The 16,206-nt window shown below is 36.4% G+C and overlaps 1 protein-coding gene and 1 non-coding gene across 3 annotated transcripts in view; both read right to left on the reverse strand.

The window, feature by feature from the left end:
- COL21A1 (collagen type XXI alpha 1 chain) overlaps positions 1 to 16,206 on the reverse strand; it is a 116,832-nt gene that overhangs the window by 14,405 nt on the left and 86,221 nt on the right. For both annotated transcript variants that reach the window (XM_054721961.1, XM_054721962.1), the window contains 5 exons: positions 9,664 to 9,708; positions 7,443 to 7,496; positions 6,382 to 6,435; positions 2,959 to 3,012; positions 606 to 677 (listed from right to left, as the gene is read on the reverse strand). In XM_054721961.1, the coding sequence (XP_054577936.1) occupies positions 606 to 677; positions 2,959 to 3,012; positions 6,382 to 6,435; positions 7,443 to 7,496; positions 9,664 to 9,708 (279 nt within the window). The remainder of the gene's footprint in view (positions 1 to 605; positions 678 to 2,958; positions 3,013 to 6,381; positions 6,436 to 7,442; positions 7,497 to 9,663; positions 9,709 to 16,206) is intronic.
- On the reverse strand, positions 4,575 to 4,681 carry LOC114231230 (U6 spliceosomal RNA). The gene has a single exon (XR_003617195.2). It is a non-coding gene; the product is annotated as a U6 spliceosomal RNA (small nuclear RNA).

The following is a 16,206-nucleotide window of genomic DNA, read 5'->3' on the forward strand; positions in this document are numbered from 1 at the left end:
TTATAGTGGCATAGACTTTTTTGACAAATGGGCAGTCACTTGTTGCTTAAAACCTTCAAACAAATGATACAGCTCAGGGTTCCTTGAAAGAGAAGGAGAGAGAGAATTTTATATGAGCATATACGACTTGTATTTTAAACTCCTTAAATGAATTTAATAGAATTCATTCTCTGTAGTAGAATTGTTAATAGATAGGAACTTTATGGTCACACATCTGATTGTAATCTTTATCCTTTCAGACTTTTGCCCCAGTTTCAGAAAGAGCGATTCATATTTTGGTAAGCGTGCCTGACGTTGAATACTTTTCCTGAAACATTCTTGACTCACCTGGATTGACTGCCAAACAGTCTAAATTTACAGAATAGTATTTAATTGTATGTTCATATTTTCTGATCTGAAAGCCTCTTCCCAGGTCCTCATCTAGAAGATAATACCCACATAGGGACATGCAAGACACCACAGCTATGAGCATGAGCTCAAACACAGTATACAGGTCAGCTTATCACTAAAAGTATAACCAGTCCTACTATCCAATTTTCACCCAAGGAAAACTTTCATGTTAGCAGCTCATGAAAAGTGAACTGTATCTCCTAAACCATGCTCACCTTTTCCCCTTGGATTCCAGGTAAACCCAGGTATCCTGGTTCTCCCGCGGGGCCCACTGCTCCGGGCTCTCCCTAAGTAACACAGAAATTACAGGAAGATCACAGACCTAGTGTTTATGAAAAATACCGCTATTTTTATTTCTACACATACCTCAAATTTTAAATTGCTGCTAAAAAAAAATGGTTGACATTTAGAGTTATTGCTATAGGAATAATAAAGAAGAACAAGTTTACCGGACTCCCAATAAAACCTCTTCTATGTTTTTCTATAGTTAAGAATTTCTGATAGCATACCATAAAATTTTATGAATATTTGGTACTTTATTATATTTCATAACATTCATAAAGTAAATAATAAAGTAGTGAAAATAATAAACATAGGTATCTTTTTTTCCATTTACTAACTACTTTTTCTTCCTCCTTAAAACTGCTTTTTCTCATATTGCTACTTTAAAAAATTTACCTTATTGTTTCAAAACTGGTAAGTAGAATAAAAAGTATTGAAAATCTCATTACCCACTATTTTTATTTTGTTATCTATTTTCTCTCTACCCTTCACAAACACACATACATAACTTAGTTACTTAATAGGTGCTATGTATGCATAATTTTCATCTTTTACTTCAACACATATTGATATTATGAATTTCTTTATATGCCATTATGTTTTTTAAAACATAATCTTTAAATCACAGAACAGTATTCAACTCTATTGATTTACCATATTTTATTGACTAAAACTCCCATAGTGTTAAACATTTTTTCAAAAATTTTTTATAAACAATATTGAGGTGAACATCTCTGTAGTTAAATTGGGTACACATTTGTAGTTTTTCTTTATACATATGGAATATTATTTTCTTAGAAGCAAATTCTTGAGCTGTTTCAGAATAAAGAATATCCCTGAGCCGAAACCGGTTTGGCTCAGTGGATGGATAGAGCGTCGGCCTGCGGACTGAAAGGTCCCAGGTTCGATTCCGGTCAAGGGCATGTACCTTGGTTGCGGGCACATCCCCAGTGGGGGGTGTGCAGGAGGCAGCTGGTTGATGTTTCTCTCTCATCGATGTTTCTAGCTCTCTATCCCTCTCTCTTCCTCTCTGTAAGAAATCAATAAAATATATTTAAAAAAATAATATCCCTGAGTTATCTTAACTCAAATTGTCTACTCTTCATCATCTCATAGGGGTTATTCTCTTTCTTTTTTTGAGTGCTGAGAACCACTTTATTGCACGTGTTTAGGGGTTTGGAGTGCTGGGGAGTCTGGAGAGGGAACACACAGCAGGCTCCATCCAAGCGAGAGGCTCAGGGACTGGTGCTGGGGCACGACCCCCAGTGGGGGAGGCTCAGGTGGTGGCAGCAGCTGCTGCCTCTGCTGTCACTCCTGCGGGAGCCTGGCTCTGTTGGCCCTGCCCCAGCGAGTGTCATTGTAGACGACTGCGATGATCCGATCCTTTTCATCCATGAGGCTCCGTTGCATCTGCTCCAGAGTCCAGAGGCAGAACAGTGAGGACCCTGCCTGCCAGCAAGACCGGGAGGCAGAGTCCCAGCACCTGCTGGTGTGTCTGTGCTGCTGCTGCTGCTGCTGCTGCTGCCTCTACTCTGGTCCCTGAGGCCTCACACCATGAAACTGGACCCAGTATCTTAAAACTGTTAAATAAGGAGGTTCTCAGAAAGCATTGAGTGAAGATGTGTCAACAATCTTTGGGTTAAAACTCTAAGAGATAGGACACGATCCTGAATGTTTCATGGTTTTCAGTGTTTTGTTTTGTGTTTAACCATCAGTCCAAAACTCTATCCTAAAACTCTTCTGTAGAAACTAAGTTTTATTCTCTTTGCTCATTGGGCCTGCTCCTAAGCTGCTCAATATTACACTAGATTTTTAAAAGCTGAAGGGAACTGAAAAGCTCACGAAATAAACATAAGCATGGTTTGAGGGAAACTGGTAATGGCGGCCCTGGGTCCCCACTCTGAAAATAAAGTCCCATCCATCAGCAAACAAAGGAACAGCACAACTTATGGGAGCCACCCACTCTTGTTTCCACCCATGTGAGAGAGTGATATTCTCTAGACCAGAAAGAAGGTTCATATTAGCACACGACTTTAACCATTTCCAGAAAAATCAAGTCAAAGCACATTTCATGCATTTATTACCCAAACTATGAGAAAGTGTCCAAAAAACAGAAGTTAATTGGTCCATGTTGGTCATTTCCTTTCATGTACCTTAATTTTGTGACAAAGGAAATCCTAATTTCAGATAACTTTTCTTAAGAGATATAAATGTTAATATTATCAAATAAAGAGAGCAACTTACAATTCTTTGAAAATATTTCCAAGTGCATCAAATCACAGTTACCTTGAGCCCAGAAACCCCAGGCATCCCTTGAAGTCCAGGTTCACCTTTATTTCCCTGTCAATGCATCAAAACATTTGAATTAAAAAAAAAATGAGTCATAATTTATCTGATATGGACATTTATAGAAATATATTTAAAATAATTTTTAGCCCTAGCCAGTTTTGCTCAGTGGATAAAGCATCAGCCTGCAGACTTAAGGGTCCTGGATTCAATTCTGGTCAAGGGCACATATTTTGTTGCAGGCTCAATGCCTGGCCCTGGTAGAGGATCATGCAGGAGGCAACCAATCGATGTGTCTCTCTCACATCGATCTCTCTCTCTCTCTCCTCCTCTCTTCCACTCTTTCTAAAACTCAATGGAGGAATATCACTACCCACAAGAGTGAGAATGAACAAAATAAAATAATTTCTATATTTTCAACTTTCCACTTGTTTGAAACATGGACTCTATACATTGAGCCTACTTATGAAGAAAAACTCTTTTACGCAAGAAAGTGAGTTCTCACATTTATAAAAGCTCTCTAAAAGTATGTGTGTTTTATACAAGCAGGTCCAAGTATAAGGGGAGAGATTAAAATATTTAGGTCTCCACACCGCACAGACTGCAGCCACATATTTTCACAGCATCCTCTAGGTTGAAGATCTTTCCTTTGCTGTTTTCCTTTCTCACTATGGCTCACCTTCAGGATGCACCTGAAGGAAAGAAACCTAGCTTCCAATGTACAGTGGCTTTTTTGAAGAAATACAGATCAGAAAATGTTTAGTTTGTGCTCTTTTTCAAGATTCCAGCACAGTCCTTTCTAACAGAAACTTGGCAAGCAAGACTGAACTGACAGCAAAGAATGTAAGACGGGACAAGATGATTAGATATAAAAGAGAGAAAAGGCCTGCTGGCTAATAAGGAGAAATTGTCAACGGTTGTTCTGGTTTGCAAATACACAATAATACCTGAAATCACAACCCAGTCAGCATCTGGCAAAAGCCCTAATTAAACAGGTCCGTGTGACACCTGAAAGGAGCAGGTGATGATCATCCATAGACAAGTTGGATTCACTCATAAGGGAACCAGCTTCATGTTCAGCTTTGGAAAAGTGCTCATGTTGAGAAACATGTGAACCTGAGATATGGATTTAATTAAAGCATGTAGCACATAACAGCAGTGTTGAGCCATAGAACAATAGCTCCTTAACATTTCTAATGTTACAAGTGATTAAGCTGGAAATCAAGGATGTCAGAAGCCTTGCCAAAAGTTACATGGCTTGATTATGTTAATATGTCCTAATATCAGTCAAGTAATGTCTTTGAAAACTGGAATGTAGTGTGGTAAAGTAGACTTCTAATGGTTAAACAGCTATTTAAAAAAGAGGTATTGTAATCTAAATTAGAAGTGTTCTGGAGATCTCCCACAGAGTTTCAACCTCACCCCTGCCCTTCTAAGATAGCTTTTTGTCCCACTCTAGCCAATGATACTGAAGGCATAGTCCACATACATATACTTGACAAAACTGGCAGAAATAAGCTAATAGAGAGGTCAGTAAACTGTGACCCGTGGGTTAAACCTAGCCCAAAGCATGTTCGTTTTTTTGTGTGTGTGTTTTGTTTGTTTGTTTGTTTGTTTTTAATATGGAACGCTTCACGGATTTGCGTGTCATCCTTGGGCAGAGGCCATGCTAATCTTCTCTGTATCGTTCCAATTTTAGTGATTGTGCTGCCGAAGCGAGCACCAAAGCATGTTTCTGTAAATGAAGTTTTAGGGGAACACTGGCGTATCCCACATGGTTTGTGTTTGCCCATGGGTGTTTTTGCCATAAAATAGAAGAGTTGAGTAGTTGCAACAAAGACTATGTGGTCCTCAAAGACTAAAGTACTAGTATCTGGCCCTTTGCAGAAAAGGTTTCCAAAACTTGAGCTAATTAATAAACTGCGTGAAAAAAACTTAAAATGTTTCGTTGAAAATATTACATCGATATGTATAATTTTAACATCCTGAGTCTATTTTTAACAAAATTATTGCTCAAGTTCAAGATGAGGGAAATTAAACTTTATAGTAATTCATGTAAAAATAACAAACTGTGTGATATTGGAAACAACCACTTGCCTCCCCAGCCAAATCAGCGAAATCAACAAATGCCACAAATATCTTTTAGGAAAAAGCCAGCAGATTTAATTGACCTCCAGCTAAGGAGGAGCCAATAATGTGAAGTGGCTAATTTTAAAAAGCTGATGAATGGGGGATATCTGTAGTAGTATCAACAATAAAAAATAAAAATCTGATAAAATCTTAGATTGTATTCTCAAAATTTAGAGAATCCAGAGTATGATAGGAGAGTCGTTGTATCTCAGATACTTAAAGAGCATACAACTACTCCACATCTTCTTTAAAAAATGACCTTGAAAAGGTATGGAGAACCTCTACTTGGGAAGCCGAGTCACTCAAAGGTTTTACAGCAACTCTGCACACCTACTGCTGCTTGGACCCACAATACTCCAAGAATCCACATGGGTCCACACTGGTGAAAGGGCAGCTACTTTTTCCCTAATCACTAGGTTCCCATGATATTTTATTCTCTCTTTTTTTAATGCTTCAGAAACTCAAAGTACATTAGGTCATCTACTCATTTAGTATGCCAGGTTCTATTCCCCTGGGGAAAAAAAAAGTCTAGTTAAATACCTCCAAAACAGCAATTATATAACTTCCTTTTGAAAGATTTTCCTAGAATATACTCATTAAATAGTTGAGAATAGCTTCCTGACTCTAGCCAGGACATCTTTAGTTCCATCCTCTAAAAAAAAAAGTAACAACAACAAAAAATAGTTTTCTCAGCACAGGATTCTATACACTAGCAAATGGTCATAGCGTGGTATTACAAGAATTTCATTTCTACCATGAGAATACCTAACCTGACATCCTAAATATATTCATCAAGCTTGCCTTACTTTTTTAAATTTGGAAAGTAAAGATAATATGCTATCTTACCCATAGACCTTAGGGAAGAAATACCTAATAAAACTCACTACAAGGCATTTCACATTTCATGAATAAAAATTCCATATACATTCCACTAAATAAAAATACCAGAGAGAGGACTAGAAAACTGGTGACCATTAATGCTTTAGGTCAGTGGGTTTGGCACTAAACTTCATAGAACTCTATGTGTTCCTCAGTGCCCTCTAAGATGCCAATAAGGGAGGAGGGAGCTGAGTAGTGAGGGAGTCTAGAACCTTCCCAGCTTAAACCAGACCTGCTTTACTTTAGTCTGTTCTATATGCATAGTTTTTGCCTAAGATTTTATTCCTACAAGTGATTGTTCCTAGAACTAAAACCACATTCAAAATAAAATCAATGTAGTTAAAACTTTTACTGAAGTACATAAATGGTCATTTGACACAAAGTTCTCAATCTTATTGATTGTCCTATATTTACCTTAGATCCTGGAGTTCCAGGCTGACCTGGTGAGCCATCGCTTCCCATCAAACCCTACATTTTTAAGTGGGAATTCAAGAGAAATATAGAGAAAAACATTTTAAAAATTTAAATTCATTTCCAAGCCACATATTCTCATAACAATTGACCCACTTATTTGGAAAATTTCCTTACACATCATAATAAAATAATTAAGCAACCTATACAAGATAGAGTGAAAGCTAGCAGAGTCCTTGTAAATTTTTGCTCAAAGAATCTACAATAGCACAAGTTACTGAATGGCTGGTAAAAAACAGATGTAAGGAAAAGTTTATTTTTTTCTATACTCATTCTTCCTTTTATCATGAGGGTGAAGAATTAGGTTTCTGCATAGATGTTACCTTGATCAACATTACTTACAATTTCTATTTTCTTGAACAATATTTTGAAAGAGTTGCAATCTAATAAATTCTTTGAATATAATAATCTCTCTTCAAGTTACAAAATGGCCATATATTTAGCTAAACATATAATTCATAATAAGACAATGATAACCACTCTAGCAAAAGGACCTGATTTAGTTTTTGTTGTACTTTAAATACCATCATGTATACTAAAAATATCTTCTTTCTCTTAAATATGGCAAAGGAAATGTGATGAGCAAAATAAAAATTCAATTAATATCATCAGAAAATACTATAACCTCAATATGGCCATATTAAAAATACCATGTCATCAATACTATGCTTTGATGTCAATTTAGGATGTGATTGCTATTATAAAATGTAAAATATACTGGTTAATAGCACAAATAATGAAATATTAGAAATTTATTTTCTGGTTTATCTATAGTAAGGTCTCTGATCTTTATTTGGGTGGTCAAATTTTTGAGAACCTGAAGAAATCTAGACTTTTCTAGAAAAATGGACATAAACATTATCTCTTTCATACAAATACATGGAATTGATGAACCCCAAGTATCTTATTGCTGCACCCCATCCAGTTTTGTGAACTCCAGAATACAAACTCCTGGTACACAGTAACAATATTTCAAACACCTGATAATAATGACATTAACATACAGGTATCCCCGGAGCTCCTTTTTTTCCTAATGGTCCTGGAGGCCCAATTTCTCCCTAAAAATCAAATACAGATCAAATTTAAAATTGGAAATTATCAACTCATTTCCAGAAATTTCCAACCCAAGCACTACAGAGTGAAAATTCAATACCAATCAGCCCAGTGTGGTCTGTTTTCCCTTCTTGTACTACAAAAGAAAGGAGCAAGGCAAGGCTGGAAACGCAGGAATTGAACACCTTAAAGACGTGGGCCTGGGGTCTGTGGATTTACAAAGTCAAATATTTTCATTAGGAAATCAGGTATGACACTTGCCAGTCTTTCAAAGAAGACCTAGCAGTTCACAAAAAGGTGAGACAACAGGGGGGAATAATAAAGAAAAATTTTTTTTTTACTTATCAGGGTTTAAGATCTATGATAGTAAAAACATACTAATAAAAAAAAAAAAAAACTGAATACGGAATAACAGCATTCAGATTTAAACTTCCGGGAGTGTGGCTCATTGGGTGCTCCAAGGGATTCTCTGAATCCAGAACAAAAACAAACAAAAACAAAAAACAGAAAGAGCATCCTCTGTGAGAAAATGCCGGTCTTATAAGAAGTAGGGGAGGTCTTCAAAGATCCCTCATTTTAATAAAATATACTCTGGGTTGAGGCTATGATTATGAGGATTTGGAGCTGTGCAGGAGTCAGAGGATTGGGGTTGTCTGAGAGTACATGCTGAGTTCATGAAACTAACTGCTGGACCAGCCATTTATAGAGGCAGAACTTTCAAAGAGGGTTGAAATGGTGTCCATGCTACCAATAGGAGGCAGCCCTCCATCTCCAATTAAGCTGACAGGACTCCCACCAACTAAGATAAGCAATGAGCTCACAATCAACAAGAAAGAAAGAGGCAGCAAGCCACAGACAGAGACTCAACAGGAATATCCACAAACTATAGAAGCAGAATTTAAAACTGTATATGAAATATTTACAAATTAAAAAATAAAACCAGGAGGACTAGTAGGACTGAAAACAGAATAAGAAAATTTATTACAAATAAAAAGATATTATTAAAAATTAGAACTTGCCCTGGCCAGTGTGGCTCAGCAGTTGGAGTGTTGGCCTGCACACCTAAGGGTCTTGGATCCGAATCCTGGTCAAGGGCACATATGGGGGGACCAGCTGGGGCTGGTGCAGGGGGCAACCAATCCATGTATCTCTCTCACATTGATCTCTCTCCTCCTACCTCCCCCATTCCAACTCTACCTCCCTTCCACTCTCTCTAAAAAAATCAATGGAAAAGATATCCTCAGGTGAGGATTTAAAAACAACAACAACAAAAAAAAAACCCCAATTAATTTAAATAGGTTAGACACAGTAAAGGAAAAATAAGTACACTGGAAAATAAATATATCCAAAAAGTTTAACCAGAATGTAAGACAGAATAAAGAATATGAAAATAAAAAAAATATTTAGGGATATAGAGGACAAAATTAGAAGGGATAAATATATCTCACAAGAATTCCAGAAAGATGCAACAGAGAGAATAAAATAGTAGTAATATGGAGGTAATGGTTGATGTTGTATAGAGTTAATAGAAATGATCCCACAGAGCCAGGAAGCAAATTGAATTCCCGTCAGGATGAATAAAGAGAAATTTTTATCTAGATACACCACAGTGAGTTTCAACAACACTAAAAACAAGAGAATAACTTAAAAGAATCCCAAAGAAAGGGACAGACACAAATCAATGGTCATCAGAATCAAAGCAGATATTTCACAGTAACAACAGAAGCCAGGAGACAATAGAAGAAATTTCTCAATGTGTTAAGAGAAAATAATCATCAATCTTGAATTGTATGTTGTACAAAATTATGTCTCAAATACAAGAGTAAAATAAAGATATTTTTAGTTAAATAAAAACTGAACATTTATTATCAAGCTATCTATACTAAAAGAACTTCTAAAGGTATAGTTCAGGAAGTAGTAAAATTACTACTAAGAGCACAAGATAGAAAAGTAACCTAGTAAAATAGAAAGCAAGTATGTAAATGCAAATTAATATTATCTGGATAAAATAACAATAAAAACTAATTTGTAAAATAATAGCTTCTGAAATTATATTGTATTTGAACACTTGACTTGCCATGAATGTAGTAAAAAAGTATTCTTGGTGAAGACACATTGCCCTTTCAATAAGCTAACCCAGGCCCAAATCTTTCAACTTTCATCATTACTCACCTTTTGTCCCATTAAGCCTTGGTTTCCAGGAAATCCTGGGATTCCCTAAAAAGAAATAAAATAAATTTTTAAATAAAATTTTTGTTGACTGTATCATTAGAGAATAGGTCATAATTGGATTTTTAACTTATAAATAATGCATAATTTCAAATATATCCATTTACATTATAACACTTCCACTTATAATAATCCAATTTGGAAAACAGGAAATTTATGACAGTTGATACTATATGAACATCTACTGATACTAAAAGTTTAAAATAAAGGCTTTCAAAAATCTCTGAGGATATTAACCTTGGTTCTTCCCTCAGACCAACATAAGTGATAAAATAAGGACATTTCATCTAAACACATTCCTGTGTTACTTATCAGGAATAATGCAAATAAAAATTGTCAGAGTTCAGATTCAACGTAACAGTCCCAAAGGCCCTCACAATATCACAACTATAATTAAAAACTGATGAAACTAAATAATTTCCTCCGAACTGAGCCTTGAAATACCCAGAAACCTAACTCCTTGTGTAAAATATAATCTTTCTCCTAATGATTCCCTTGCTAATAAAATCATAAAGAATATGCAGGCCACAGCTTGTGGAGAGACAGGAAAACAGAGAGGTCTTTCACATGGCTCAACCTGAACGTACAAGTCCTCTAGCAAGAGTCAGAGGAAATTAATGTTAATTTTATAAATTTGAGAATAATATTAGTACATTTATTAATAAGAAAGTAATTCTACTCAGTCTTTCAATACATTTATCAAAATAATCATTTCTCACCCAAACAGTGATGGTGCTAATCACACTAATCAATTTTCATTTTTTTTATTGTTTTTCTTAGCTCCTTTCTTGATGACACTTAAGATATGGGATAATTAAAGTGTGTGTGTGTGTGTGTGTGTGTGTGTGTGTGTGCGCTCACAATCTGGCAGAAAAGAGAATGTGAAAGAGAAAGAAATTGGGCCCCATCAGTATTTCTTTGAAAGCCCTCTGCATCATTAGGGCTTACAAAGAATAAGCAGTGCTCTCCTCAGTAAATCAGGGCAAGTGGTAGAGATGCCACTATCAGTGAAATCAAATATCTTCTATTACAGGGACAGTCTGCCATAATTTTGCCTCTAACATCTTGATTTTATTAATACAACTAGAGGCCCAGCGCACAAAATTCATGCACTGGGGGGAGGGGAGCAAGGTGGGTCCTTCAGCCTGGCCTGCACCTTCTTGCAGTCTGGGACCCCTCAGGGGATATCCACCTGCCGGCTTAGGCCCAATCCTCCCTGGGGATCGGGCCTAAGCTGGCAGTCAGACATCCCTCTCGCAATCCAGGATCCCTCGCTCCTTACCGCCCGCCTGCTCGCTCCTTACCGCTCAGCCCTCTGCTCCTTAGCACTGCCGTGGAGGCTGGAGAGGCTCCTGGCACCACCGCTGTGCTCGCCAGCCATGAGCCCGGCTCTGGCTGAGCGGCCACTCCCCCTGTGGGAGCGTACTGACTACCAGGGGGCAGCTCCTGCATTGAGCGTCTACCCCTGGTGGTCAGTGCGCATCATAGCGACCAGTCGTTCCACTGTAATGGTCTCTTAGGCTTTTATCACATAGATTCTGTTTAGTACAGGACAGGAGCATATAGTTCTAGTTTTAAAATCCACTTGAATTATAAATTGCAATTCAATTTTATTCTACTTGGCTCAATTCAGTTTGCCAGGGGTCTACGCCCTTTACAGAGAAAAAAATGCATGTAAGAGCCCTAATCGGTTTGGCTCAGTGGATAGAGTGTCAGCCTACGGACTCAAGGGTCCCAGGTTCGATTCTGGTCAAGGGCATGTACCTTGGTTGTGAGCACATCCCCAGTAGGGCGTGTGCAGGAGGCAGCTGATCGATGTTTCTCTCTCATCGATTTTTCTAACTCTCTATCCCTCTCCCTTCCTCTCTGTAAAAAATCAATAAAATATATTTTTTAAAAATGCATGTAAGCAATGGCTATCTACAGGTGTTTGAAGTCTACTTGAAAACACAAGCCTTTATAAATGTACTAACTAGATATAATATAAAATAATATTAAATTTCAATGTAACATTATAAAACATGAACACAGGACATTCTATAAACACTCTAAAACATAAAGCAAATTAAACTGAGTTTTAAGTATAATGAACATGGAATAATATAAACTGTATCCTCATATACAGAAAATTTATATTCTCAAAGAAATCAAGATCAATATTGTTCAGAATAAAGGCCCCATTTAAAATGATGGCATCTGGAGGCTTGATCAGAATCCCTTTTGTCTTGCCTCCATTCTTCTGCGTCCCTTGTCTGTCTCTCATTCTCTTAGGTGCGCCGCCTTGGTACCCCCGTTAGAAGACCCCGCTGGCCGGGGCACACTTCCATTCAATTTGAAAATCCATGCCCATCAATGCTGGGTAAGAGCACCCCTCTTCCCTTCAAGTGCACCAGAGACCTGGGTGTTTCATTCGCTTAACAATGAAGACCTGACACCATGCCCATTCTCCACTACATCTTTTTAAATTTTAGGAATGCTGATGCAAGTGTGATTTAATCAGAGAGAAATAGATATTCATATAAGATCTAAAAAAATAAAAAATAAAAATAAATAAATAAAATGATGGCATCTGCAACCAAATCTCACTCAAACACACACACACACACACACACACACACACACACACACACACAATCAGTTTAGATCAAGTTCTGAATTTAAATAAAATCTCCTTATAAAATTGTATCAAGATGGCCACACATTATTCTATGCTGATACAGTTGTGCAACAGTCCCTTGGCCCCAAGAATCCCTAATGGGGTCATGTAATTGCCCATGACACAAGCAAACCTGAAAAGCTGAATTTTGCTGCACAGAGTAGTCCTTTATTATTTAGGGCTTCATCACTACTCAAGTCTCTATGCCCTTCATAATTTATAATAATAATAGGAAATAGTTACAGATATCCTGACTCTAGTCTTGTTTCTAAAGCCAAATCGGGATTCAGCAAGTCTTCACCTTCACTTTGGGGGGAAACAGAGTTATGCCCAGGCATTCCTGAGTAGCAAGCTGGCTTCCACCTCCCAGAAATCCTTGAGAACCCCGCATTCACCCCCTGGATTTGATGTGACACCCTTCTATCTGAGTAACTCTAAGACTGAGCTTGGTTTACCTTAGGACATAGCCACAAATCTTACATTATCTCAACATATCAGATATTGCAAATATTTGGGGAGAATTTCAGGTTGGAAAAAAAAGGTTATTTTTCAACTATTGTGTTTCTTCTAAAATTAGTGAACATTAAAATACACTTCATAGATGTGAAAAGAAGTTATATCCTCTATTCCACTTATACCAAGAATTATTAAATACTTATTTTGTAAGTAACAAGCAAAAATATATAAAACTATGTAATATTAAAAACAAAATGTAAAATTAATTTATAAAAACAATTTTTGGCCAAACTAATATAATATCATGAGTGTGCATGGAGTAAAAGACTATTGAGAGAGAGGTTAACCAAAAGAGCTGAAATCATTCAGAGCTTTATTAGTTAATAAAATTCTCCTAGATAATATTTTCCTGGGCTCCCAATGCATTTATTGAAACAGACTAAACTTTGCCAATTTTAATTAGCAGAAATATCATTCAAAACCATTTGAAAGTTACCAGTTTGTTGATCCAAAAGTATTTAGTAACAACTACTTTATAGAGCAAATGTTTTTCCAAGCTAAATCTTTATATTTCTCTTTCACCTGTGTGGTCTGGGTTCAGACAACTGTGAAATGTACAAGTAAAGACAGAAACAAGTCTTCTATTTGGTAAGAGTAAAGAGAGCTATTTCTTCCACTTATGTGATTTCAATCTGGGTTTTGAGGAAGAGGAGAGAGTCAGCTAGAAATTCCTGTATAATGTTGTGGTGAAAAATGTGGGTATAAAAATAAATGTTCTAGAAGCTTCTCTGTAACCATTAAACCATTGCTGTGTAACAAACAGTCATTAAAAATAGGAATTTAGAATAAAATGTTTGGTCCCTATTTCCTAGAGACCACTTTATAATGAAGAAGATGTATCCATGGTATATTACTTGGAAAAGACAAAATATCACTTTATACTTCCCCACATATAATGAATACATTTATCTCACCCCTGAAATTAGAGCATCTTGAATCAAATATGCTTTTAAGTTATGCAACATTTTCAATGTACTGAAAACAGATGCAACCCATTAATGATATTTTAAAATCAATTTTTCAACGTTTCTATGTAGTGGTGAAGATACTTAATATTACACAGCTTTCAAAATATTAGAAGCATATTATGTCTTCTTTTTTATATAAAGAAGTTATTTATTTATTCCCAGAGAGTCAATGAAAGAAGAACTCTTGTTGAAAGTATTATTATTATTAGTTACAAAGATTGCAATGATTATTTAAAAAGAACACAGAAGTAGTATGAAACAGTTAAAAATTTAGACTCTGGAGTCAGCCAGTCCATTATGAAGTGGCTAACTGACTCCAGGCCAGTTATTTAAACTGTGAAATCTCAGTATCACTATATCACACGTGGGGGAAATAACAGAACCTAATTCATGGAGTTGGTACATCATATCAATGAACTTTCACAAGTGCTTAGTTCAATGCTGGCATGATAATGATTGGATTTTCATGACTGTCTTTTCACAGCTCCCCCCCTGAACTTTTAAAGTTACAAAATAAATGAGTCCATTCTTTTCAGTATCTCAAAATTTGTCTTTTTTCTCTATTTTGAGGAAGTCTGTTTTGTCTTTCCACCTTGCTATTTTCTATGCTCATTTCCAAAAGTTGCCATTGTTTCCAAGATGACTCTGGCAATCTACGGCTTCCCACTAGGGGGCGGCAACATGCTGGCATTGCCCTCATTCATTACCTTTGCCTTTTCATGTTTGGCTGACTCTGATTATATAGAAAAATACTACAGTGACTTCTCTTTTTTTTTAAAGTAGAACTATAAATACATTTCTATTTCATCACTATTAAAAACATTTATATTTCAACACACTTTTCCCCCCAGAAAAATATGACCAAAAGTTTCAAATATATTTACAGGTGAACTCCACAACATTTTTCAATCCAGTGTTTTTAAATTCCAAACTGACAGATCATTATGAATGATGTACAAAAGATTGTTCTGTGATAAGATAACTCTGAAGAGAAGTCACAGTCATAGCTGCCAGATCTTAAAGAAACCAATATACAAGTACTTGCAATGAACTCTTAATATGGAAATTACTGGTTTTACTACCCTCTTTAATACTTTAATACAGTTTTACTACTCCGTTTGATCTTTAAGGGGAGAAACAGCAATCTAAGTAACAATGGATGAATTTTTTCTCCCTATCCTACAAACCAAGACCCACATGAGATTGGATCCAAATTACCCAAATAATTTCAATAGAATATTCTTTGGTAAATACTTGTGGGCTCCTCATACTTACGTACAACAGATAATGTCACCCATCTGTCATAATAAGTTACATAAAGAGACAAGAGATGCCACAGAAAGGAACAGCTATCGGAGAGCCCTTTGCAAAGTTGCTTCATGTTACTGGCATTTCTCACCCTAATCTCAAGGCATTTATATAGTTTTAAGGCTGAGAAGATATGCTACGTGATTTGCAAATGTATTATTTTTTAGGACAAGATTTAAAAAGGAAATATTTATTAAATTAAAATTACATACCTGAAAACCCAGAGGAGGTGGAGGAGGACCAGAATGAAATACCTGAGAACTGTCTGCACTGCCACATCACAGGAACGTCATAGAACCGCCCTGACCCCTCCCCTCAACTACAGAAAAATAACCCACCCCTGGACAACAGCAAGTGAAACCATGCATGTGAAACACATTAGTGAGTTAAAAGGAACATATACACATACACATATGTAAACCTGAAAACCAATTCCATTTCAAAGAAAAGTTCCAAAGTAATACCAGAGTTGTTCTAAATTAAGCTCTGATCCTCTGAAAACCTAAAAAGTGCAGCTCATATTATTTTGGGCAATTGGAATGTCACTGTATAACTCAAGACAAACTGTGGTGAACTTCTCATTCAGGAGAAAATGGGACATGGATTTTTCAAAGACCTTTATAGCTGACTCAGTAAGCTGTATACCATTTTCCAGAGAAATCTGAAAATTATAATAAATATTTTTAAAAAGTAATACAAATGCAGACTGGTGCAGCCATATGGAAAACAGTATGGAATTTCCTCAAAAAGTTAAATATGGAACTGTCATTTGACCCAGTGATCTCACTTCTAGGGATATATGCTAAGAAACCCGAAACACCAATCACAAAGAATGTATGCAACCCTATGTTCACAGCAGCACAATTTACAATAGCTAAGATCTGGAAACAGCCCAAGAGGCCATCACTAAATGAGAGGATAAAAACCTGTGGTACATTTCACAATTGAATACTATACAGTAGTCAAAAAGAAGGATCTCTTACCCTTTGGGACAGCATAGAGGGAGCTGGACAGTATTATGCTAAGTGAAATAAGCCA

This window comes from Eptesicus fuscus, chromosome 10 (assembly GCF_027574615.1).
Source record: "Eptesicus fuscus isolate TK198812 chromosome 10, DD_ASM_mEF_20220401, whole genome shotgun sequence".
Taxonomy (NCBI): domain Eukaryota; kingdom Metazoa; phylum Chordata; class Mammalia; order Chiroptera; family Vespertilionidae; genus Eptesicus; species Eptesicus fuscus.